Source organism: Molossus molossus, unplaced genomic scaffold (assembly GCF_014108415.1).
Source record: "Molossus molossus isolate mMolMol1 unplaced genomic scaffold, mMolMol1.p scaffold_m16_p_21, whole genome shotgun sequence".
Taxonomy (NCBI): domain Eukaryota; kingdom Metazoa; phylum Chordata; class Mammalia; order Chiroptera; family Molossidae; genus Molossus; species Molossus molossus.
Genome location: NW_023425357.1, coordinates 28,846,954 through 28,874,262, shown reverse-complemented (window position 1 = coordinate 28,874,262; position 27,309 = coordinate 28,846,954). Strand labels below are relative to the sequence as shown.

Genomic DNA, 27,309 nt, shown 5'->3' with positions numbered 1-27,309 from the left:
TTAAGTGTGAAGTAATTAGGCCCAGTACTGTGTTGTTGGAATTCTAGTAAACGTCCTCAGATTCATTCATTTTAGTTTCATTATCGATAGAGAGCAATGAGGCATTTTATCTGGTTCCTTAAGGAAATGCTGATGGTTATTCTATATATTATAAATATTGTAGTTTCTTAAAATTCAAGTGAGCAGAATTTGAATACCTATACAGTAGCATTAAAACCACATTCAGTGTTTTATAAACTGACTTCAAGAATTCATACAGATATCTATGAATATTATTACCTATGTTTAGGTTTTTGAAATATTTTTCATATGTTCATCAACCCATCTCAGTTGCACTGAAACAGAAATAATATGGGCATTTAAGAACTTCTCATTGCTGATGGTACAATAATTATATTACTGAAGTATAATTTCCAAAATTTATATTCAAAGACAAACTAGTTAAAAAAGAAATCAAGCTCTGCATTCAAGAAATTAAAACTATTATTAACTTTTCTGGGAATTATTTTTTTTTTTGATATCTTTTGTCTGAGGTTAAAAATATTGCATCTACATTCAGATAAGTATTTGGCTTTATTTCCTAGAAGGGATTGTCACTTTGACGGAAGGACATTTAGAGGAGTTTTTATATCTCCTTTGACTGTTGAGCTGGGGGAACTGACAGAGAATAAGCCCAGATCTAGTCAGACTAACTAGCTGTTGGTGACAGAGGGCCACCCATGAGGACTTAATCACTACGCCACACAGCAACCACAAACACACTTGATGGAGGCTTATTATGAGCCAGGGAGATGTTCATCTCCTTATTTTACTTAATTCATCCTTCAGACTTTGGAAGTAATTATTTCTAGCCCCAATTTATAGATGGAGAAACTGAGGTTTGGGAATATGTCTCATTCAGGTTTCTCCAGCTATAAAGTGATAGATTCCTATCTATTAAGAGCCATGACAAGTCTTTTTCCTGGGTGAACTAAAGTCTCCAGGTCAGAGGATGGATGGACATCCTTAATTTCTCTTTATGAAGAGAGGGAAAAGGCATTATTAATCTTTCAGTTGTTGTTGGAATAATGATTATTGGGGCTTGAGAAAATTTGTCTACATTTGAACATGGAATGATGAGTTTGTGTTGTCTGCATTGAGTAGAGGAAATATTTTCCAAATTTCAGGCGTTCTAGCATTAAAAATGGAACACATGCATTTAAAACATTCATATGTTCTGTATTCTTTGCGTCATTGTCTATATATGAAGATACTCATGGGTAAGTGAGCCACTTACTGGTTAGTTTTGTTGTTTCATTACTTCTGGTAGTGTTTCGAAAGGCAATGCAAATAGACAGGCGTCATTACCGATTAAAATAAAAACACGTTTGCACTAGTCTCTCTAACCCAGTGTCTGTTGCATTTATTTACTCTCTGCTCCCAGAGCACAGAGGAGTTGGTCTCTTTGGTGGAAAATAGGTTAAGAAAGTCTGCACAAGTTTTGCTCCCTGATTACATTACTACTAAATAAAGTAGTGTCTCTTATGACTTTCTGTGCAATGAAACTTGAACTGTGTGAGCAATTATAAAGAAACCGAAGGTTAAACAACCCAAAGTTATACTCCATTATATTTTTGTCTATGCATTCTAAAAATATTTGGTAAAATTTAAAGTTGGCACCGACTTTAAATAGAATACTTTAGGGGCTATTAAGCTGTGTATCTGCTAGGACGCCGTGTTACATTTAGGCACACCTGCCTCAGAGGTTACATGGTTTCTCTGAATGACAAGCTTCTATGAATGTTCGGGTTATGTTCTAAAAGAAGATACAATGTTCAGCAGTTAAATAAGGTATATAATATTTAATGTACCACAAAATGTACATTACAACATGCATTAATGTACATACAATATACATTAATAGTATAAAGTATTTAATGTATGTTAAATAATGAACAGCAGAGGCCTAAACAAGAGCCATTAACTCTAAAACTTTAAGGAACAAACAGTAAGGGCTGATTTGGAAGGGAGAGGAGGGGGGAAGAGATTAACCAAAGGATTTATATGCACATGTGCATAACCAGTGGACACAGGCAATTGTGCGGCGAAGGCAGGAGGCGAAGGGCAGGGAGAGCCAATGGAGGATAAAGGGGGACATCTGTAATACTTTCAACAACAACAGCAACAACAAAGAACTCTATCCATGCGTTTTTAAACATTTTGGTTTTTCATATTAAATATGATAAAGTTGATATTTGATTTTATTCTGCTGGAGAGATTTTTTAAAAAGTCTCTTTCTAAAACACATATTTAAGTTTCTACTTGGGAAAAGTATTAGCAATTCATTTAATAAATAAATGGCATTTTGAAGCACTCTGAAGGCTAATCAGTATATTAGGAAAACTATAAAAACATTAATAGAATGTAAAGGTAAGTGAGGAATAATTTACTTTAAATTTTATAATATCTCTAATAGGGAACTCAGTTTTCTTTCATTATTGAACAGTAGTTATTTTAATGGTAATGGTCATAAGAATGCCATTATTCTTTGTAATCTTAATGATAAAAAGGAAAGATGTTAATGGAGCTCTTTATGGTATAATGAGTGATAAATTATATGATATCTAAAATCCGAGTTGAAAGGTACTTTTTCATGGTATTCTTAATGATCTATAAAAAAGCACAAAAGTGAAAAATACAATTTTAATGAGGTGTTCTTTAAAATCTTCTCTTTTTGCTTTTGGATAAATACATGCAAATTTAAATCTTGTCTTCACTGAACTATCTTTTAAAGTGCTAAGGACTTCTTTTCCATAGCATGATTATTTTCATTTAACTTTTTATATTCGTATGCAAGTTATATGCCAATACAGCTCATTGAATTATCAAAAACAGAAACAAAACAAAAATCAAACCTCACCTATGTAAATATTGCCTAGGCCAAGAATATTACTATATCTCAAACACCTCCTTTTATGCCCTTTTCCTGGTCACTACTGCCTCCCTCTTCCCCCAAGTAATCATTGTCGTGTCTTCTAATGTATGTTTGGAATTATACAGTAAAGAAACCAGAGCAATATCTACTTCTTTTACACCTGGCTTCTTTGGTTAACATCAGGCTTGTAAAAACACATCAGTGTCGATTGTGTATAGGAATAATTGAATTACTGAATTGCTTTATAACATTTCACCATTTAATATATCTAAATTTGTTTATCCTTTCTACAAATGGACATGGGAGTTATATTCTAGAATTATTCTAAATAACACTTCAAGAACATTCATATGCATGTCTGTTGGTACACAGTGTCTGCTTTCTGGGTACATTCTTAGAGTGGAATTGCTGGCCCGTAAAATAAGTGCTTAGAATCTGTGAAAGACTTCTTTATGGCGAGTGCACGAATTTACATTCTCAGCAGCAGTGTATGAAAATTCCAGTTGCTCCACATTCTTGACAACACTTGGTATTGTCAGGTTTTCTTTTCTTTTAAGCTCTTTATTATTTCCCTCAATTTTAGCCAATCTGGTTGGTGTGCAGAACTCGTACTCTGTGGTTTTCATTTGCAGCCCATGACTCATGAAATTGGACACTGTTTCATAGATTTGTTAGTCATTCACATATTTCTGTTGTCCATCTTTTTCTTAATGCTTTGTAGTTCTCTATATAGTCTGTATAATAATATATTGGAAAATGGGTTCTCCCATTTTGTGGCTTCTTTTTTCATCATTTTAACTCTATCTTTAAATAAACAGAAGTTCTTAATATATAATGTATTCCAATTTATCAAGCTTCCCTCTATGGTTAGTGCCCTTTGTGTCATATTTAAGAAATCTTTACACTTCTCAAAGTTGTGAAGACATTGAACTATGTTGTCTCCAGTAGCTTTGCTGTTTTACCTTTCATGTGTAGGTCTACAATCTTACTGGAATTCGTTTTTCCGATTTAAGGTAGTGATCACCCTTCTATTTTAATTTTTTCCCCTTTTTGTCTCCTCAGTGTGGATGATCCATTCACCTAGCACCATGCATTTAAAAGAGTTTTTTATTTGTTTCTGGTCCGCATGGCAAACATTGTCAAAAATCTACTCTTCCATATATGTTGAAGTCTGTTCCTGGATTCTCTGTTATGCTCCACTGGTCTGTTTGAGTAACCATCTGCCCATATGACATTTTCTTTTTTTTTGAAAAGTTATAAGACTTGATATCCAGCAAATAAAATTCACCAACTTTGTTTTTCTTCAAGAGTATCTTGGTGAGTCCTGTCCCTTTATATTTTACTAACGATGTATAAGAGTTCTTGTTCTACATCCTCATCAGTATTTATTGTTAGTATTCTGGATTTTGGCTCTTCTAATAGGTGTGTAAATTCAGTTTTTATATATAGACTTATATCTAGCAAATTTGCTATAGAGTGAAAAAAATTCTATAATACAAAATTATGCCACCTATGAACTAAAGCAACTTTATTTCTTTCTTTCCAATCTTTATTCCCTGTTAAATATTTTCTTAACTTATTATTACACTAATTAGACTATTCATTACATGTTGGATTAAGGGGTCTGTAGAGAACATACTTGTCTGGTTCCCAAACTCAAAGCAGCTCTCGGCAGTTCCTCTTACAAGTGATGCTTATTGTAAGATTTTTGGACTTCCGGTCAAGATGGCAGGTAGGTAAATGCGGTATCGCGTCCTCCCACAACCACATCAAAGTTACAACTAAACTACAGAACAACTATCATTCAAAACTGCCTGAAATCAAGCTGAATGGAAGTCCTACAACTACGGAATTAAAGCAGCAGCCACATCGAGACTGGTAGGAGGGACGGAGGTGGATGGGGTGGTCCCACACCCACGTGTGGCGGATAAAAATCAGGAGGACACCTCGGCTGGGAAGGTCCTCCCTGAAGACTGAGGGATCGCTGTCCCACACCAGGTGCCCCGCTCAGGGTTCCAGTGCCAGGAAGAGAAGTCCCCATAACTTCTGGCTGGAAAGCCCAGCGGGAACTGAGGCTCAGGGAGGCTGAAGTGGCTGGAGCCCCAGGCAGCTCCTTAAAGGGCCCGCGCCCGAACTTATCTGACTCTCTCCCCCTAAGCTTGGAGGGGAGGCAGCTCGAGGGGCGCCAGAGACACACAGGGAAGAACTGAGCTGTTTGGCACTGGAGCGAGGGCTGGAGAGGGGGCTTTCTCGGGGACAAATGTGCTGTCAGAGGCCTTTGTTCCTTTGGTGAGCCCTTCCCTGGGGCAGCAGACAGCCGCCATATCTGGGACTCCAGCAACCTGGCTCACACTGGTAGCCCCGCCCTGGTTATTCCCTGAGGCCCTGCCCCGCCCCACTCAACTTTCAGGCCCACCCAAGCTGTTGCCACTTGCTTAACCATAGGATTGGCCTGTCTTGGATCCTGCTTCAGGTTTTTCCTAAATTCTTTCAAAAAAGCAGCGTCTGGTCTCAGCTAGCCCCATACCTCTCATTAAGTAATACACTGAAACAAACACAGGGAGGCTGCCAAAATGAGGAGACAAAGAAACAGGTCCCAAATGAAAGAACAGAACAAAACCCCAAGAAAAGAACTAGGCAAAATGGAGATAAGCAACCTAACAGATGCTGAGTTCAAAATACTGCTTATAAGGATACTCAATGAACTTAGTGAGGGCCTCAAGAGCATAAAAAAGGACCAGTCAGAAATCATGGATGCACAGTCAGAATTGAAGGAGGCATTAACTGAAATAAAGAATAATTTACACAGCTTCAATAGTAGAGTACGTAAATCCAAGAAGCAAACCATCGATTTGGAATATAAGAAAGCAAAAAACGCCCAATCAGAACAGCAAAAAGAAAAAAGAATCCAAAAAAATGAGGATAGTGTAAGGAGCCTCTGGGACAACTTCAAGTGTGCCAACATTCGCATCTTGGGGGTGCCAGAAGGAGAAGAGCGAGAACAAGAAATCGAAAACCTGTTTGAAACAATAATGGCAGAAAACTTTCCTAACTTGGTGAAGGAAACAGACATACAAGTCCAGGAAGCACAGAGATGAACCCCAAGAGGCCCACACCAAGACACATCATCATCAAAATGCAAAAGGTTCAAGACAAAGAGAGAATCTTAAAAGCAGCTAGAGAAAGGCAGCTAGTTCCCTTCAAGGGAGTTCCCATTAGGCTGTCAGCTGATTTCTCAAAAGAAACTTTGCAGGCCAGAAGGGAGTGGCAAGAAATATTCAGAGTGATGAAAAGCAAGAACCTACAACCAAGATTACTCTATCCTGCAAAGCTGTCATTTAGAATCGATGGCCATGTAAAGACTTTCCCAGACAAGAAAAAGTTAAAGGAGTTCATCACCACCAAACCGTTATTATATGAAATGATGAAGGGTCTTTTTGAAGAAAAAGATAAAATGTATGAACAAACAAAATGGCAATGAATGCATATCTATCAATAATGGAATCCACAAACAAAATGAACAGGTAGAACAGAAACATTCTCATAGATACAGAGAACATTTGGTTGGTTGCCAGATGGGAGGGGGGCTGGAGAAATGAAAGAAAAAGGTGAAGAGATTAAGCAGTACAAATTCATTGCTAGACTGACAAACCTCAAAGGGAAGGGGTGGAGGGGATGGGAAGAAATAAACCAAAGAACTTATATGCATAACCAATGGACACAGACAATAGTGTGGGAAAAGGCGGGAGGGGGGGGCGGGAGTGGGGAGGAAGGCGTCAATGGGGGAAAAATGTGGAACATCTGTAATACATTTTACATTCAACAATAAAGATTTTTTTAAAAAAAGATTTTTGTAGATATTCTTTACAGATTTAGAAATCCACTCCTAGGCTAAAAGTTTTAATTATGTTTAGGTATTAAATTATATCAAATGTTATTACTGCATCTGTTTAGAAGACCATATTTTTTTCCAGTTTAATTACATTAAATGGTTTTTTAATATTAAGGAATCTTTATTTCAGGAATAAACTTGATTGAGCTATGATTTATTATACTTGTTTGTATTTTAGAAAAATTTTGCAACTCTTTTAAAGCATTGTTGGAATTGTGTTTACAAATAAGATTGATTTTTATTTTCCTTATTGCAAGTCTTTTTGAGATTTTGATGTTAAAGTTTACTAGCCTCAAAAAACAAATTGGGAAGCTGATTTTCTACTTCTTGGAGGTGCTAATATAAGATTGTTTTTTTGTCCATAAATGTTTAGAAGAATTTACTAGGGAAGGCACTAGGGTCTGGAATTTTCTACAGGGGAATTTTTTTTTTTTTTTAAATCTTCACCTGAAAACATGCTTTCACTGATTTTAGAGAGAGAGGAAGGGAGCAGGGAGGGTGGGGAGAGGGAGAGAAAAACATCGATTGGTTACCTCCTGTATGTACCCCAAATAGGTCTTGAACCCACAACTTAGATATGCGCCCTGAATGGGAATCAAATCTGCAACCTTTTGGTGTACGGATGATGCTCCAACCAACTGAGCCAGGGCTGCCTAAGAATGTTTTTTAATTATGGATTCAAAAGGTATAGGCAACTCAGATTTTTCCATTTCTCATCTGTTTTGGTAAGCTACCGTTTGGAATTTGTCTGCTTAAATTTCTATATTATTGGCATAGAATTATTCAAACTAGCCTCTTATTATCATTCTAATGTGTGTAGTATCACAGTAAGATGCTTTTTTTTTTGCATTCCTGATAGTAGTTATTAATGTTCCTTCTTTTTTCTTTCCTTTGATCAGTCTAGCTTGGGTATCATTAATTTTAATGTCTTTTCAAAGTCTTATTTTTATCATTTACTTCCTGTTTCATTCCTGGTTTTAATTTACTGTACTTTCCCCCCTAATGTCTTATCTATCCTTAGCTCATTAATTTGCCTTTCTTCTTTTGAAGTCCCTGTGCTTGGTAGCAGTGACTTCTCTCTTCCACTGTGATCTTGATTATTTGGGTTTTCTCTCTCTTATTTTTCCCTTGTACACCAAGACTAGAAATGTATCAGTTGCAGACTTTTCAAAGAACTGGCTTTTGATCTTGTTGATTTTTTTCTAATGTTTTTTTTGTTTGTTTTTTATTTTACTAATTTGTGCTCTAATATTTACTATTTCTTTTCTTCTGCTTATTTTAGACTTGCTTTACATTCTCAAAGTTTAACATGAAAACAGACTACTTATTTAGATTTTTCTTTTGTTTTCTCTAATATATGCATTTAATGCTATACTTGTTGATGCATTCTACAAATTTTGATAAATTGTATTTTTCATTTTCATTCAGATCATTTTTAAAAATTTTCCCTTGAGACTTCTGCTTTAACTCTTGGGTTATTTTAAAATATTTGGGGACTTTCTAGCTATCTTTCTGTTACTGGTTTCTAGTTAAATTTCGATTGAAGAGCATACTTTGTATGAATTATATATTTTTTTAATTTGTAAGGGTGCCTTTTATTTTTTATTTTTTATATATTTTTTTTATCCTCACCCGAGGACATTTTTTTCCATTTTTTGTTCAGGTAGAGTGGGAGGGAGAGAGAGGAACAGAGAGAGAGAGAGAAACATTGACGTGAAAGGGACACACCGAGTGGCTGCCACCCGCACAACCGACCAGGGCCGGGGACAAACTGCAACCGAGGTACGCGCCCTTAGCGGGAACCGAACCCGGGTCTCTCAGGACCGCAGGCCGACGCTCTAACCGCTGAGCCAAACCGGCCAGGGCTGTAAGGGTGCCTTTTAGAGGCTATGGTACAGTCTGTCTTGGTGAATGTTTCGTATCAGCTTGGATGGAGCTGTTCTCAGATGGAATATTCTAAAATGTCAATTAGACCCAGTTGATTAATAGAGATATACACGTCTTTATATTCTTACTGTTTTTATGTCTTCTTGATATATCAATTATTCCAGCTATAATAATGGATTTATCTCTTCTTGCAGTCCTGTTTGTATTTGCCTCATGTATTTTGAGTATTATTAGGTACATACATGTAGAGGATTGTTATGCCATCTTGGAAAATGGATTGCTTGTCATTATGTAATGTTGCCTATTTATCTCTTATGATCTTCCTTGTTCTGCAGCCTGCTTTGTCTGAAATTAATATAGTTACTCCAGCTTTCTTTACATTAGTGTTAGTGTTAAAGTAAAATGCAAAATGAAAACTAAACTTGAAAATTCCCTGAGCAGACAAAACCATTTAAGCCACATAAGCAAAACTAAATCTAGCTTATTTCATGAACATAAGTAAAACTTCGTTTTTTTATAAATGCCTCTGATAATCATAAAAAAAACTTAAGGCATCTTCCTAAAAATAGTATGAGATGATCATTTTTAACCAATACTCTGCCGTTTGAAAATCCCCCATTGTAACAACCAATCATTGTTAAAAGTTAAACAACTTCCTCATTTTTACTTTGTAAACCACCCTGTAACCTCCTGTCTTTGAGTTTTATATCAGTTTTGGTTTGAAAGTTCCCCATTCTTGAACTGTTCTTATATGCACAATAAACTCTTACAAATTACTATTTTATTGATCTGGTAGTTTTACTTTTGCTATTTCTGGATTTTTGACATTAGTTTATCTTTCTCTGTCCCTTTATTTTTTTTTGTTAATCCTCACCCGAGGGACATTCTTGCATTTATCTTCAGATAGAGCGGGAGGGAGAAAGGGAGGAAGAGAGAGAGAGAAACGTCAATGTGAGAGAGAGAGAGAGAGAGAGAGAGAGAGAGAGAGAGAAAGAGAGACATCGAGTGGCTGCCACCCACACGACCCCAACCGGAGCCAGGGACAAACTGCAACCGAGGTACATGCCCTTAGCGGGAATCGAACCTGGGACTCTCTGGTCCGCGGGCCAACGCTCTAACCGCCGAGCCAAAGCCAGCCAGAGCTGTCCTTTTACTTTTAATCTATCTTTGTTTTTATATTTAAAGTGGTTTTCTTTTTTTTTTTATCCTCACCCAAGGGCATTTTTCCATTTTCTGTTCAGATAGAGTAGGAGGGAGAGAGAGAGAGAGAAACATCGACATGAAAGGGACACATCGAGTGGCTGCCACCCACACGACCAATCAGGGGTGGGGACAAACTACAACAGAAGTATGTGCCCTTAGCGGGAACCGAACCCGGGTCCTTTGGACTGCAGGTGGATGCTCTTACCGCTGAGCCAAACCGGCCAGGGCTAAAGTGGTTTTCTTATAGCTAACACGCAGTTGGGTCTAGTCATTCTTTGTACTCTGATGATCTCTGTCTTTTAAATAGTGTATTTAGATAATTCACTTTTTTTTTAAGATTATGCACTTTTAGAGTGATTATTGATATATTTGGATTAATATCTACCATGTTTGTGACTGTCCTATTTGTTGCATTTGTCTTTATATCTTGCTCCTCCATTTTGATGCCTTATCTGAGTTTAACTGAGCATTTTGTATGATTTAATTATACTTGAAAGAGATTTAGTGACTACCCTCACCTAATCAAAATCCATCTTCAGATAACATTATACTACTTAATAAGTAGTGCCAGTACCTTACAACAGAGTATTGCCAATTCCTCCCTTTCATCCTTAGTGACATTGCTATCATTCATTTAATTTATTAATATTCTATAATCACCCAATATATTCTTATTATTATTTCTTTAAACAGTTATCTTATAACTTAGAACAAGAAAAGTAAGTTATTTTATCTTACTTTCTCTTATTTCTTCTCAAATGCTCTTTCTTTCTTTCTTTCTTTCTTTCTTTCTTTCTTTCTTTCTTTCTTTCTTTCTTTATGTAGAACTAAGTCTCTGACATATCATTTTCCATTTAAATATTTCTTGCAGAGCTGTTTTCTAGCAATGAATTCTGTCAGCTTTTGTCTGAGAAAATTTTTATTTCTCCTTCACATTTTAAGAATAATTTCTCTGGCTATAGAATTCTAGGTTTAGTTTTACTTTTTCCAACACTTTAAATATTTCATTCTACTCTTTCCTTACTTATGTGTTTTCTGTTGAGAAGTCTAATATAATTCTTATCCTTGTTTCTCTATAGGTTAATTATTTATTTTTCTCTGGCTTCTATCAAATGATGTTCTCTTTATCTTTGATTTTCTGAAGTTTGAATGGTTTTTATTTTGATTTCTTGACTGCTTGTTATTCTTTGAAATTCTTGGATCTAGTTTGGTGTCTGTCATTAATTTTGGGAAGTCATTGGCCATAATTACTTTAAATGTATTTTTTTTGTTCCAGCCTCTCTTTTTTACCCTCTGGTATTTTGCGTATACACGTTAAAACTTTTGCTATAGTCCCACAGTTCTTGGGTATTCCCTTCTGCTTTCTTTCTTTTTGCATGTCAATTTGGTACGTTTTTTTTTATTTTCAACCTCACTGATTCTTTCCTTGCCATGTTGAGTCTATTGATGTGCCCATCAAAAACATTCTTTACTTCTGTCACAGTGTTTTTGATTTCTAGTATTTCCCTGTGGTTCTTTCTTAGATTTTTCATCTCTCTGTTTATATTACCCATCTGTTCTTGCATGTTGTCCACTTTTCCCTTTAGAGCCCTTAGCATATTAATCACAGTTGTTTTAAATTCACACTCTGATCATTCTAACATCTGTGACATATGGGAGTCTGGTTCTAGTGATTGTTTTGTCTCTGCAGACTGTGTTTTTTCTTGCCTTTTGGCATACCTTACAATTTTTTTTTTTTTATTGAAATCTGGACATGTTGTATCTACTAATGGGAAGTGAGTTAAATATGTCTTTCATGTGAGGTTTAATATTAATATGATTAGGAATTAGGCTTTATTTAATGTTTCCTGTGGGTGCTGTAGGTGCCACAGTCTTCAAAATGACATAACACCCTTGTTTTAACCTTTCCTCTTGACTTTGGCAACCTTTTCAGAGGCGGTCTGGGATTTGCAGTATTTTCAGTTGTTGTACAGTAGTTATGTTGGTGTGGTGGTATGATGTAAGAGAATGAGAGCATTCTATTATATTCCAATGAAATGTTAGTGTCTTTAGTGAGCCTTTGTCTAGGAACTGTGACACTTACTAGTGTTTCTCTGATAATATAGCTCCTGCTTCCTCCAGGTCCCTTCCTTTCCTGGCTACTGAGTTTCCAATTTATATCCCTGAAGACCCGACTCCTGCTGATACACTTTTATCCTTGTGTGTGACAGGAAGATTAGGGAAACTAGAGCGAGAGGAATGTTCTTCCCTAATTGGGATAAAGCTCTGGCAAAGTTATTTTCCTTGGACAATAGGCCTTTGCTTTGGAGAGCATATTTCTGAATGATTGCCTTCTCCCTTCCCTGCCAGAGCCAGGTGGAAATACTTTCTGCTCTGCATAGAGAACATGGAAGGGTTCTTGGAGGTAAGGCCCACAGAAGAGTGGGAGCTCTCTAACACTGTCCTCGGGAGTTTCTCACTCTCATGCTGGTCTACACTCAGCCTCCATCTATTCATCAACATTGCCATGTAAGCATTCCTGTCAGTTTGTGGCACCAGTGGCTTCTGCTCTAGTGGACAGATCTCAGCTCTGATTCTTTGGGTAGTCTTTTCTCCCCACATTTCAGGGTGGTTGGTGGTTTGCCATCTGCATTAGTGAGCTCAGGCTTTTATAAGAAAATACCATTGACTGGGTGGCTTAAACAACAGACATTTATTTCTCATATTTCTGGAGGCTGGAAAGTCTAAGATCAAGCTGCTGGCTGGTTTGTTTCCCCATGAGGCCCACTCCCTGGCTTGCAGACATCGCCATCCTGCTGTGTTCTCACCTGGCAAGTGAGAGAGGGCTCTGGTCTCTTTCTCTTCTTACAAGGACACTAAACTCATTACGGGGGCCCCACCCTCACGACTTCATCTAAACCTAATTACCTTTCAAAGGATCCATCTCCAAATACATCACATTGGTGGTCAGGGCTTCAAGATGTGAATTTTGGAGAGACAAAAATTTAGTCCATAGCATCATGTAACCTTGGTTTTCTGATGGGTCTAAGAAAAGTCATTGATTTTCAGTTTGTCCAGCTTTGTTATCACACACACTAGAGTGATGATTTCCGAGGTCTTTAAACACAGAACTGATGCTTTTCCTATATACTATTGTGTGTGTTTACATTCAAAACTATAAAGTTCCCCTTAGGAACAGCTTTTGCTGCTGTTTTATTATTTTCCATTGGGTATAGGACATTATATATGAAAAATTATACAGATGATTTGGGATCTAGACGGTTTTCTTTCTGCAGTGTAATCACATTTGCTGCTGCAGGCAGCCCGAAACACTAGCCGTCGCCGACTGGCTTCATGTCATTTCACGGGCTGGGAAGATCGGAAGCTGAGCTTTAATCTCTGTGAGGAGTGGTCTCTCTCTGACCTGGCGTTTCTCCTAAGTTGTGGACACTCAGAGTTCTGACACAACACCAGTGGAAGCTTACAGGGTACCCGTCCTTGAGGGGTCTAGAACCGAGATGTTGTCCCTGGTTCCGTGAAGCTCTCAGATCTGCTCGGGTTCCCAGGGTCTCAGTCTTCCCTTTTCAGGGATCCTCCGGTCACCTGTGAAGAGAAAAGGGCCTCAAAGGTAGCCTCGCCTCTTTGGGTTTTTGTCTCCCAGAGCTTGGACATTTAATATTTTATTGTCTTTTAGTGTTTCATTCCCTAGTTTTTATTTTGTTCAGCTTTTCTAGCAGGAGGGTGGTTCAGAATTTAGTAGTCTGCCACTACCATAACATGATGATTTTTTAGTTCAAAGTTATTTCTCATCTCAGTAAAATTTCAATCTTCCACAAAATTGTACATATATTATCCGAATATAGACGTAAGCTTAATGACCTATTTATGTATCTTCCATGAAACAGTTTGTCGCTGTGTCTCAACAATCGTTGTGGACCACAGTGAGGGTGGTGTACGTGCTTTTTGTCTCCTGCTATTCTATCTTTCTGTCTCGAGAGTTCAAACCCTTCTGTGGTAAGAGGGTCTAAGCAGTTTATTTCACAACTTTGTGTCTCCTCAGATTACAGTAGAATGGCTGACACACAGGACCTCACTGAAATATTATTAATAATTTGATATCTCTTCAAATAAATATTTTAACAATTTTGAATATTTTCTGAGAAATAGTAGAAGCTTATTTTTTCATTTGGAAAATTGAGAATTATGCACAGTACAAAACAACTTTCTCATTTGATTTCTATACTGTCATTGCTGTTTTTCTATTACAGTGAATGAATTACATTCACACACAATACAGTCAACTTTTGTAGATACAGTAACAATGTTTTGTTCAATGTATGTTTAAAAGTTATTCTTATCTGGATTTACATGAGCAAATTTACCACTTTTCAGTAGTTCTTATTTTTCTTTGCTTTTCTTTTTCACTTTTTTAGACCAGACAATCTCTTGGGAAACTTGGTAAATATTTATAACTAACATCACAAAGAGCTGATTTCCATTAGACAACATGTTGTTATGACAGCATGTCTGCATGTCAGCTGACAATGTCAAAATGAGTTGTATTTGGAAATAGGTCATATGTAAATCAGATATGTAAGTGATTCTCATAATAAGAGAGGTCAGGAGATTTTTCACGTTTGCCTGTTCGTTGTGTAGAATTTCTACTAGTGTTGCTGTTTATTTTGCTGATAGCTGGACCGATTTTTATGTAATTACATGTAATTGGCCCCGTGTTTCTGATTTATTACAGCAATATTTTGGATCCCCTTATAAACTGCCACTTGGGAATTTCTCTTCATGCATCTTGGTTTTCTTAGATGAGTTGCTCAATTAATATTTGAAACAGAAATTAATGCTATTACACCTCTTCATAAACTTTAGAATCATAATGGAAATACTTAAAATCCTCTGCAAAACTTTAATTCATTAACCCCATAACTTGTCTTGGTTAGAATACATTTCCAAACAATCTATGAACACCTCATTGAGTTTGAAAATCATCAAGTCTGAAAGAAACAAAAAAATGTAATTAGGGTCTTTGATTTTTATCACATAAGACATATTACCTTGATTTTACTTGTAGATATTTCATATATTTGATGTAATGGCACATTCCTTTACATTCTGTATCTACTAGGAAGTTATCATTTTTATGCAAGGGCTTTATTGATTATTGGACATTTGCCTTTTATTTTCATTCTACTCCAATAATTTTGAAAAAAATGTAAAGTTTAATAGAATAACCCTTTTTTTCTATAAAAGTCAACTGGTAGAGCTGTGTCCCAGTTTAGCAATAATTTAAGTTGCATTACTATAAAATGTCTCAAAGACTTTAAAAATAAATTATGACAAAAACGAAAAAAGCCTCAAATAAAGCATCAAGTTTCCTCTAGTGACTTGCTCACTTTCATATTCTGTTAGAATGGGGTCTTTTGATGGCTTAGCTAAATTATGGGCTTTGGAGTAAATAAATAAATAAATAAATAAACAAATAAATAAATAATAATAAAAAGCCTGGGATTTCTCACTTTGCCATGTCCTAGCTGCGTGTCGTTAGGCACATAACCCCTATAATTTTCATTACCCTCAGTTTTAAAGTGGGTAGAAAATGACTATTTAATAGGCTTGAAGCAAATATTAAAGCTACATAATCTATTTCTGCTGTCTGATGCTGAGACACAAACTACTTTAGATCGATGAGACAGAACAGTTGCTACTTATTTCTCTCTTTGCAAGTTAGCCCCAGTGAACTCTTCTTCTAAAATCTTTTCTGTCTCTGAGAAGTTTTGAGATAATACAGGGAAGGGAGAAGGCACAGCTTATACACAAGTCAGGAGAATTTTCAGAACTACAAATTAGCTTGGCACGCGTTAGAAATGCAGAGCCCAGCCCACCCCCAGTTTTAGTGCAAAAGGTGCAGGATCTAGAAAACTGCATTTCTTTCTTTTTTTTTTAAGTAACAAACTTTAATTATTTGTTTATTTTTATTAAATGTATTGGGATGACATTGGTTAAGAGGGTCATATATGTTTCAGGTGTACATTCCTATGATACATGATCTATGTGTTATATCGTGTGCCCACTACCCAGTCAAATCATCTTTCGTTACCATATATTTGGCCCTCTTTACCCTTTACTACCCTCCCAGCCCCCTTCCCTCTGGCTGTTGTCTGTGTCTCTGAGTTTCCATACTGTTGTCTGTGTCTCTGGGTTTCAGTTTTATATTCCATATATGAGTGAAATCGTAGGTTCTTAGCTTTTTCTGTCTGACATTTCACGTAGCATAATGTTCTCATGGTCCATCCATGTTGTTGCAAAAGGCAGTATTTCATTTTTTCTTATGGCTGAGTAGTATTCCCTGGTATATATGTAATACATCTTCTTTGTCCAGTCATCTAGCAAAACACACTTTGGTTGTCTCCATGTCTTGGCCACAGTGAATAATGCTATAATGGACATAGGGGTGCATATATCTTTGCAAATTAATATTTTTTAGTTTTGGCGGTAGATACCCAGAAGGGGGATTGATGGGTCATATGGTAACTATTCTTAATATTTTAAGGGACTACCATACTATTTTCCACAGTGGTCGTACCAGTTTACATTCCCACCAGCAGTGAATGAGGGTTTTTTTTTCCTCCACAATTTCTCCAACACTTCTTATTACCTATCTTACTGATAATAGCCACTCTAACAGATGTGAGGTGGTATTTCATTGTAGCTTTGATAAACCAGAGTTGTATGGGCAAATAATTTTTGACCAAGGAGCCAAAAACACACAATGGAGAAAAGAAAGCCTTTTCAATAAATGGTGCTGGGAGAATTGGAAAGCCACATGCAAAAGAATGAAACTAGATTACAGTTTGTCACCTTGTTCAAAAGTTAGTTCAAAATGGATCAAAGACCTAAATGTAGGATCTGAAGAGAACATTTGATGACTGACTCCACCAGCAAGGGAAGTAAAGGTAAAAATGAGTGAATGGAACTATATCAAACTAAAAAGCTTCTGCATAGCAAAAGAAACCACCAACAAAACAAAAAGACAACCAACTGAATAGGAGATGATATTTGCAAACAATGGCTCAGGAAAGGGGGTTAATATCCAAAATACATAAAGAATTCATACAATTCAACACCAAACAAACAAATTATCCAATTAAAAAATGGGCAGAGGACCTGAATAGACACCTCTCCCAAGAAGACATACAAATGGCCATCAGATATATGAAAAGATTTTCAACTGCATTAGCTATTAGACATCTGCATTTATAAACAGCACCTCAAGTAATTCTAACATATAAGGGGAGACATAAACATTCATGTACTAAATTTTTTGAGACATATTTAAACCCATGATTTTCTTTATGAACTGTGACAGCTTGAAAAATTTTTATAGCAAATTGAGGAATGTCTCCTAGGCAAAGATGCACATTTGAAAACTGGTAGTGTGCATAGGACTTTTCATTTATTAGGTAATGGAACATCAATCCCGTGCCTCCTTCACAAACATTCTGAAAAAGTTATCATTAAATATTGGATTCCACAGCAGAATATTGATCTTATATATTGAAAAAGCTTCAACATATGATATTATTGTTTAGTTAAACATAGAGGGGTGGGCAACATTAGGTCTACAGTTGTGAGTATGTGAAACGCAGAGTATATTCTTGTGTTATTTATTAATTATTGTATTATCTATTGTATTACAACTGTTAACCTATTTCTTCCCACCCCTGTATTTTAATTCATAGTAATGATGTATATTTGCCCAATAAAATTGAGCTTAGAAAGTGTATGTAAGATACCCAGAGCACAATAAATCATGTTTCTGTCTGCTCTGCCACTGTACACACTTTCTATGTCCACGTCTTACTAATTTTATAAAATTAATACATGCTCATTAAAATATTTAAATGAGACCGAAACATGCTATGGCAAAACCCACATCCCCCACCTCACCATTTCCCTCTGCCTTTGTAAGAAAAACTGCTTAAAATGTTGAACGTGCCAAGCCATTTTTATGACATATACAAACTAAGCATCTTATATTTCTTCTTTATGTTCTCAAAACTCAGAAAGCTCAAAACCCACTAGGGAGACGTGCAGGGCTGCTGTGTGCAGAACGCCCGTCCCACCTGCCTGTCGCCACTGTCACTGCCCGCCTCTGCTCCCGAGCCCTCAGATGCTGTGATCATCGTTGCGGCATCTATCTACATCTGTGAAGTCCCATTAATTCTGAAAAAATGTGAGCTCTTCTGGCGCTCATTCATCATCCAGCTGTGCACTGAAAGAAATCATAATTAGGGATTGTATTAGCCTGTGAGTGGCGCCCAGGAAACTAGAATCAGAGTATAAGAGGGATTGATTAGGATTGAATATCTGTAGTCCTGGTTCTCAATCCTGGATGTACATTACCCTGATTTGGAGAGTCTGCACACACACACGCGCACATACACACACACATGCACACGCACATGCACTCATGGTGCTCAGGATATGAAGTTTTGACCAGCAGGGTATGAGATGTTGACCAGTGGAATAGAATGGAGAAACCTGCTGAACTTTGTTCTGGTTTTAAGCCCAGCCTTTCCCAAACATACACACACAACACATATTTTATTGAGAACCACTTTGAGCCAAGCCATGATCTAGGTACTGTGGATGGAAGGCTGTAAAAGGTCCCTGCTTTGGTGGAGTTTTGTCCTCTAGTGGGATAAGACAACCACATAAATAACAAACAGAAGAAGACCCCACCAAGGAGTAGTGTGAAGGGACTAAAACAGGAAGATAAGCAGGGGTGTCAGATACACCACGTCAGGAGCTGGCGTCAAGCGGCCTGTGTTGGGGACCCGTCTTGACCGAGGCCTGGAATGACAAGAGCAGCGGGGCGTGCAGGGGAGGAGGGAAGAACCTGCGGAGAGGCATGGACAGCCCTCAGCAGGACTGAGCTCGGTTTGCTCAGAGGGGTCCGCTGTGGCTGCAATGTCATGGACGATGTTGCCAAAGGCTCTGTATATTGGATAAGGAGTTTGGATTTTGTTCTAAGTGGTAACAGAAGTCGTGGGGGTAACATAGTTTAATTTACCTTTAAAAATCTTACTGACTGCCCTGGCCAGTTTGGCTCAGCGGTTAGAGCGTCGGCCTGCGGTCCGGAGAGACCCGGGTTCGGTTCCCGCTAAGGGCATGTACCTCGGTTGCAGTTTGTCCCCGGCCCTGGTCGGTCGTGCGGGTGGCAGCCACTCGATGTGTCCCTTCACGTCGATGTTTCTCTCTCTCTCTCCCTTCCTCTCTCCCTCCCACTCTATCTGTACAAAAAATGGAAAAATATCCTCGGGTGAGGATAAAAAAAAAAAATCTTACTGACTGCTTGGAGGAGAAGAGATTGGGAATGGGGATGGGGATGGGGACAAGGAACAGAAGAATAAAACAGTGAGGAAGAGGCCACAGAGGTGGTTCTGGTGAGAGAATGCTTTCTTGGTCACAATTGAGATAAAGAAAGATGCTCTGATGTTGGACGTGCTATGGAGCTGCTGTCACAGAACTGTCTGTGGTGTGTGCGCCTAAGAATTGGGTACATGGGGTACTGGGGGGTGGGGTGGCAGGAGGTAGAGAATTGACTGAAAAGGGGAATCAAATCCACCTAATTTGACTGTGAAACACACAACCTGTTATTTAAAAAAAAATTTTTTTTATTGATTTTAGAGAGAGAGAAAGAGAGAGGGAGAGAGAGAGATAGAAGCATTGATGAGAAAACATTGATTGGCCACCTCCTGCATGCCCCACACTGGGGATCTGACCCATAACCTGGGCATGTGCCCTGACTGGGAATCAAACCCGTGACCTCTTGGTGCACGGGTCGATGCTCAACCTGTAAGCCACACTGGCCAGGCCCAACCTGTTATTTTTTAAGTATCAGAAAATATTTTGGTAAATGCCGGTAAAGGGGTATTCATGAAGCAGAAAGAAAATAGGCAAACGAAGAAACTCCCTGCATGTTGGCATTCCTAAGGCACTTGCTTTGCCTGTGTAATCCACATGACATTGACAGTATTTTGTGATCCAGTTGTGGAGGAGAGAGACGAGGTACCATGAGCCTGAAAAAGACAGTACCATCATTCCTTATGTTGTTTCCATATGTGCTGATACAGTTAAATAAAACAAGGAGGAGGAGGAGCAGGAGGAGAAACAAAACTTTAGATTTGTGAGAACAACTTCTGCATCCTCCTAACTTCTTCCTCTAGGGAGCCTTGCGTGTGTCGTGCCGGAGGACATAAACCTGCATAGGGGTTACGTGCTGTGGTGTGTGGGTTTCCCAGGTGAGCTGTGTGTTAGGTACGTGCATCCTGTTACTGTGGTGGGAACGCAGCTCCTGATCATACTGTATAATAGCTTTACAAACGCCCGAGTTTTTTGTTTGTTTATTTCCCTACCTTTCTGACCTGCAGTTTGTGCTGGTTTAGCATCGTTCTCAAGGTCCTTCTAGCTTTCAAATTCTGGAGTCTGTAAGTCTAATTACAGGTTTTTCCAAATTATTATTGCTTCCAATTTCCCTTAACGATTTTTAATGTGCTTATCCAGCAGTGTGGTGAGGTTTAACAACCTGACATTAGAGTGTAGTTCTAATGAGTAAGATGAGAAAGTGAAACAAGAGATGTGTCATAACCTTACTTGTGCCTCAATGGTGTGAGCACCTTCTTTGCTGATCATGATTTTTGAATACTGATAGGAGATTTTTTCAAGTTTTTGTGCTATTCACGATGTTTTAAGTTTAATCTGCATTTTATAGAAACACACTTTATTGAGAGTATCACAGTTAAAAGCTGGCTTAATGGAGATGGTGGAATTTAAACTACTCCGACTATAAAGAGTAGTTTAGGTAGCAGTAACTCCTGTTGATGCGGAGACATTATGGCGTAACTGTGAATGTGATTTTCTTAAAGAAGTTAGCCATTGTTACAGCAAACAAGCAAATCAGGCACTGCTTGTAGCATTCGAGGTGGCAAGGTGAAACGGATGTACTTTGGGTACAATGATTTCCATCTTTCCCTTTTCTTCTAGGGATTTTCAGGAAATGCAAATGCAGACAGTGTTGTGTACTATAGACTCCAGCCTTCTATCAAAGCCAGATTCCTGCGCTTCATCCCTTTAGAGTGGAACCCCAAGGGCAGAATTGGACTGCGAATCGAGGTGTTTGGATGTTCATATAGTAAGTGTTTGTTTATCCAACACACTGAAATAGATATCAAAGGAGAAGTTTGAAGAGCTAAAGTCCATGCCGAAATTGACTTTACAGATATGTAAAGAGAGATTTAAAAAAAGGAATTATTTTTTCCCTTTTTATTGACTTTATTGGGGTGACACTGGTTAACAAAATTATACATGTTTCATGTGCACAACACATCATCTGTACACTGTATAGCGTGTGCACCACTCCAAGTCCAGTCTCCTTCCATCAGCATTTATCCCCCTTTACCCCACTCCAACCCCAGCAATCCTCACACTGTTGTCCATGAGTTTTTTCTCTATTTCTCTCATTCCCTGCCTTGTCCCCAGGAACCCCCAACCCTGACACCCTCGGCCTGCTGTCTATGGGTCTGCCTTTATTTTGCGTAATAGTTCATTAGATTCCACATACGAGTGAAATCATATGATACTTGTCTTTCTCTGACTGGTTTATTTTACTTAGCATAATGCTTTCCAGATCCATCCATGCTATGGCAAAAGGTAAGATTTCCTTTTTTACAGCTGAGTAATATTCCATTGTGTAAATATACCAAAGCTTTTTTTTATCTACTCATCTACTGATGGACACAGGCTGTTTCCAAATCTTTGCTATTGTAAATACTGCAATGAAGATAGAGGTGTATATATTCTGTCAAATGAGTGTTTCAGGTTTCTTTGGATATAGTTCCAGAAGTGGAATCACTGGGTCTTAAATCAGTTCCATTGTTAATTTTTTGAGGTAACGGCATACTGCTTTCCACAGTGGCTGCACCAGTCTGCATTCCCACCAACAGTGCAGGAGAGGGTTCCTTTTTCTCCACATCCCGCCAACACTTGTTGCATGTTGATTTGTTGATGATAAGCATCCTGACAGGTGTGAGATGCTATATCTCCAGGCAAGGGAAACAAAAGAAAAAATAGACAAACCTCAGAGGGAAGGAGGGGGTGGGAAGAGATAAACCAAAGAACTTATATGCGTATATGCACAACCAATGGACACAGACATTAGTGTGGTGAAGCGGGGGGGGGGGGGGGGGGGGGCAGGATCAATGAGGAGGGTGTCAACAGGGGAAAATGAGAGGACATCTGTAATACTTTCAACTATAAAGAAATTTAAAAAAAGAAATGGAACTACATCAAACTAAAAAGTGTTTGCACAGCTAAGGAAACCATCAACAAAATGAAAAGACAACCCACTGAATGGGAGAACATGTTCATCAATGACACATCTGATAAGGGGTTAATTTCCAAAGTTTATGAAGAATTTATAAAACTCAACACCAGATATATCAAACAATTCAAATAAAAAATGGGCAGAGGACCTTAATAGACACTTCGCCAAAGAGGACATACAGATGGCCCAAAGACATGTGAAAACATGCTCAATGTCTCTAATCATCCAAGAAATGCAAAAAGGAATTGTTTTGTGTGTGTGGAAAGCATTGTGTGTGCCCATACGCCAATACATCTTTTATATTTTAAATCAGAAATGGAAGCATTTGCCCTGCCCAGGTGGCTTAGTTGGTTGAAGCGTCACCCCAAACACCAACAGGTTGCAGGTTTGATTCTCGGTCAGGACACATACCTGGGTTGTGGGTTCAATCCCTGGTCGGGGCATATATGGGAGGCAACCAATTGATGTTTCTCACTGCAATATATTGGGATATTTCATTTGGGCACCCTAAATTTTGTAAAAGAGACAGTGTTCTATGTAGTATAACCTTTCATCTTTAGGAGACCAAAGAATGTTTTTTTTTTTTTTTTCTAGCCTAAAAATAAGACACCATGCAGCTCACTTATGCTATGCCCTCAGCGTAAATTCATAGGAGAGACCTGTGCCAAAATATAATCTGTGTTTGAAATACTTTCACATAAAAAAGATAGAAACCACAGATTTCACTTAGTCCCCTCTTAATGAAGCATTTGTATTATATCTTTTTGTGGGGAAAGGCCCTAAGAGTTATTGATAGCCTACCTCAAGCCTCACCATCCTGTGAAATGCTGTTTTATTATAGAGCGGTGAGTTTGTTAGTATGATCTACAGTCATCAGCTGAGCAGGCTGAGGTTTGGAGAGAGCCAGTGGTTCGCCCAGGATCTCACAGCTGGTACACAGAGAATCCAGGCCAGTTCGATTCCACGGCATCATTATTTCTCCAGGAAGCCTTTATTTATTTATTTAGCCACTAAAGCTTTCTTCACATGTATTTTATCACATTGTGACGTAAGTTAAGTTAGGATCTAGTTCACTATATTTGCACTCAAGGAAGGCACGTCATACGGAGGCCAAGCGACTTGTTGAGGTTGTCCCAACTGTGCGAGGCAGAGAACCCGTGTTGTCCGGATGGCACTCCTCAGTGATGTGCCCGGTGTCCCCTTCCACCAGCATGCATTCTGTCCCTGCCAGGACCTGCAGGATAGTAATCACAGTATTGATATCAGGAGTAACAATAAGAATAGCAATAGTACTAATATTGTTTTATCATTCTAAAAATAGCAAATTTTTCTTGAGTGCTTATTTATATATCTGCACGATAGTAAGCAGTCTGTTTATCATTCAAAAAATAGTCCAGATAAATATCATTAGATAACTGCCCCATTCCCTCACTTTGCAAATGAGGAGGCGAATGCCTGGAGGGGATGACTTACTGAAACTGCACAGCGAGGCAGGGACAGAGCTGGTGCACAGCCGGGCCCTGTGAGACAGAGCTGGTGCACAGCAGGGCCCCGTGAGGAAGGGACAGAGCTGGTGTGCAGCTGGGCCCCATGAGGCGGGGACAGAGCTGATGCACAGCTGGGCCCCCGTGAGGTGGGGACAGAGCTGGTGCACAGCCGGGCCCCATGAGGCAGGGACAGAGCTGGTGCACAGCCGGGCCCCGTGAGACGGGGACAGAGCTGATGCACAGCTGGGCCCCGTGAGGCGGGGACAGAGCTGATGCACAGCTGGGCCCCCGTGAGGCGGGGACAGAGCTGGCGCACAGCCGGTCCTCATGAGGCGGGGACAGAGCTGGTGGGCAGCCGGGCCCCATGACTCAGGGACAGAGCTGGTGCACAGCTGGGCCCCATGACTCAGTGACAGAGCTGGTGCACAGCCGGGCCCCGTGAGGTGGGGACAGAGCTGATGCACAGCCGGGCCCCATGAGGCGGGGACAGAGCTGGTGCGCAGACTGCAGAACCCCAGCTCACATTCCCTCCAGCTGCTGCATCCCAGCATGAGCCATGGGCCGCTTGCATCTCCCCATCTGCCCAACTTCCTGCCGGTTCTCTTGGCTTCAACAGTTAAGCGTAGCCGCTCCTGTTAGATGTTAATCCCTCTCTTCACAATTGTCCCACGTGAATGAAACCATCCCTAAGAAATGACCCCACCCCAAATTTCGATGCTGGTGCACACAGCCCAGTCTGTCCTATTTGTCTTTGGGTCACAGAGTTTAGCAAAGCCCATTGTTACGTGATGGACAATTTGCAAAACAAACTTCAAAATGTTTCATATTTACAATTACTTTCTCTCATTCAGAATATTTATTTATCACAGGATAATGAGAGCTAACAGTTATAGAGCACTTACTCTGTCATATCCAGTTTTTATAGACATTCTAATATAATCCTAAAAAATCACCCATTTAATAGAGTCTTAGAAATTACTTAGAAATGTTAAGTAATTTCTCCAGTAGTACACATTGAATACACATTCAGTCTAGGGTATAAATTCATCATTAGTTTCACGAGACTATTGATGCTGTTTTTCTAAAACTAAAACACCACTCATAATGGCCCTGTGTAAGGAGCTGCTGAGATATAGGTTCCTTTGAGTTCTCCGCTAACATGTGGTTAATGATAAGTCAACCCCCCACACACACACACACACTCTTATTGTTTTGAAACCCTGGGGAACATTCTTTTCACTGTGCCTTCATTTGCTGTCTCTTGGAGTGAGCACAATGTCCACGTCTTTAGTCCACCTCCTTTTTTTATGAATTAATTTTTTTAGAGCGAGATAGAAACATCCATGAGAGAAAACATCGACTGGCCACCTCCCACATGCCCCCCACTGGGGATCAGGCCCACAACCTGGGCATGTGCCTGACCGGGAATCGAACTGGCGAACTCTTGGTGCATGGGTCGACGCTCGAACACTGAGCCACACCAGCCAGGCAGGTCCGCCTTCTTCTTTCACTGACCCAAGTAGCAGTACTGGGAGCCAACATGACTTGAACACACGCAGTAAAATGATTTGATGGGAGTCAATGTAAAATGACTGTTGTATAATTTTGGGTAAAAGAGAAAAAGTAATACACTTAATGGAAAAAGACTCTCAGAGATTACCTAAAATAACCACAAAATGGGTCGGGTGTGAGTGCTTTATGGGATTGCATTTGATTGAATTGACTTTAATTCCTCTTTTACACCATAGTCACCCTTCTTCATAGCATCAGCCTTACATGATACTAGATAAACATCATTTATTAAACAGCTAACATGTGTCAGATACTCTTCATTCTGGGCATTTTCTGATTGACGTCTAACAACATTGTGAAGTAGAGCATGAGCGTTACTGTTCTGCGAGGAGGCAAGCAGAACTGCTGGCTGCGTGAGGCCTGTGGCTCGCTCTGGGTCGCCTGGCACCGACCCAGACGGGACCACTGGCATTCCCTTTCCTCAAGGACACAGCTGCAGCCCTGGCTGGTTTGGCTCAGCAGATGGGGCGTCGGCCTGCGGTCCGGAGAGACCCGGGTTCGGTTCCCATTTAGGGCACGTACCTCGGTTGCAGTTTGTCCCCGGCTCTGGTTGGGTCGTGTGGGTGGCAGCCACTCGATGTGTCCCTTTCACGTCGATGTTTCTCTCTCTCTCTCTCTCCCTCCCATTCTATCTGAACAAAATATCAAAAAATGTCCTCTGGTGAGGATAAAAAAAAAAGAACACAGCCACAGGATTCTGTCTGAAGGAGTCCCGATCCCGGATCACACTGGAGTTTTGCAGCTGCTCAAGGCCGTTCTGCTGCAGCGTCCCTGGTGGTGGGAGGTGGGCAGGGCCTTGCTCCTGGATCACAGCCGTGGCACCCGGGTCGGTCTCGTAGGAGTGTGAGGAGGACCTGTGCGTTTCAGGTCTCCTGATGGGGAGAGTGGGCCCGAGAGAAACAGAACCGCGTCGGGATTGCACAGCCTGTGTCAGAGCTAAGATTCAAGATCAGATCCATCTCTTTCCAAAGCTGGCGCTCTTGACAACTACATGAATCATACATGCGTTCACCTTTTAAGTATTTCTTGACACTTGCTGCAAGAGAATTCTACTAGGTATTGGGTATAGGGAGAAAATCTAAGTGAATGTATATATATATATATATATATATTTAATAATATGGGAATGATTATTATATATAATATGGTCTACTTTCTAATGCTCGGTTTATTTAACACAGTCCTTTCATTGCAAAGTACAAACATAAACATATACTCTAAAGTGCTACAAAGTTACAAAACTCAAAACAGAAAATTGATAGCACCGACTATATAATAAAAGCCAAAAAAGCTATGTACAGGTTGCTAAGGTAACCCACAAGACGACTGTGAATAACAGCCACCACAGGCGGTCCGTGGTGACCCTGCAGGGCTGACTGTCAGCTTGTTCGCCGGTCCAGAGGGGTGGGGTGGCGTGCAACGTGGGTGTGTGTGCAGGAGCGCATGTGAAAACAGAACCATTTGTGGCCACCAGCCTGGGGTATTTGATCTTAGGTCAGGAGAGGCAATGTTATAAAAACTGAGCAGAGTCGATGCGAGTTACTGCAGCGTGAGTGTGTGTAGGGTGTGAGGAATAAGAGACTGATAGATTGAGATTAGTATAAGAAAAATTACAGCAGAGGGTTTGAAATGAAGATGTAGATATTGCACATAGGAGGCTGGGAGGATAGTCCCAACCAGGAGGGGTGGACCCCGGCAAGCATGGAAGGAGCATTGCTTGGAGGATCTGTCTGTGTTTGAGAATGGTCTTCCCGACGGAATGCAGGGTGCCGACTGGAGGCGGCAGAGCAACCAGGAGACTGGCGAACTGGTCAAGTGACAGTAGGGCCTCAAACTAGAGGACCAGGATCAGGGGACAGGGTCCTCTCGACTTGTATCAGATTCAAAATATACTGAGGATATCGAATCAAGAGAGCTTAGTGATTATATGTGAGAGACACTGGGTTATCAGATTTGAAGACCCATCTGCAAGGTGGTG

The 27,309-nt window shown here is 39.5% G+C and overlaps 1 protein-coding gene across 7 annotated transcripts in view; it reads left to right on the top strand.

Moving 5' to 3' along the window:
* Nucleotides 1-27,309, top strand: part of CNTNAP4 (contactin associated protein family member 4) — a 253,729-nt gene that overhangs the window by 114,149 nt on the left and 112,271 nt on the right. For all 7 annotated transcript variants that reach the window (XM_036274253.1, XM_036274254.1, XM_036274257.1 and 4 more), the window contains exon 4: nucleotides 20,934-21,081. In XM_036274253.1, coding sequence (XP_036130146.1) covers nucleotides 20,934-21,081 — 148 coding nt within the window. The remainder of the gene's footprint in view (nucleotides 1-20,933; nucleotides 21,082-27,309) is intronic.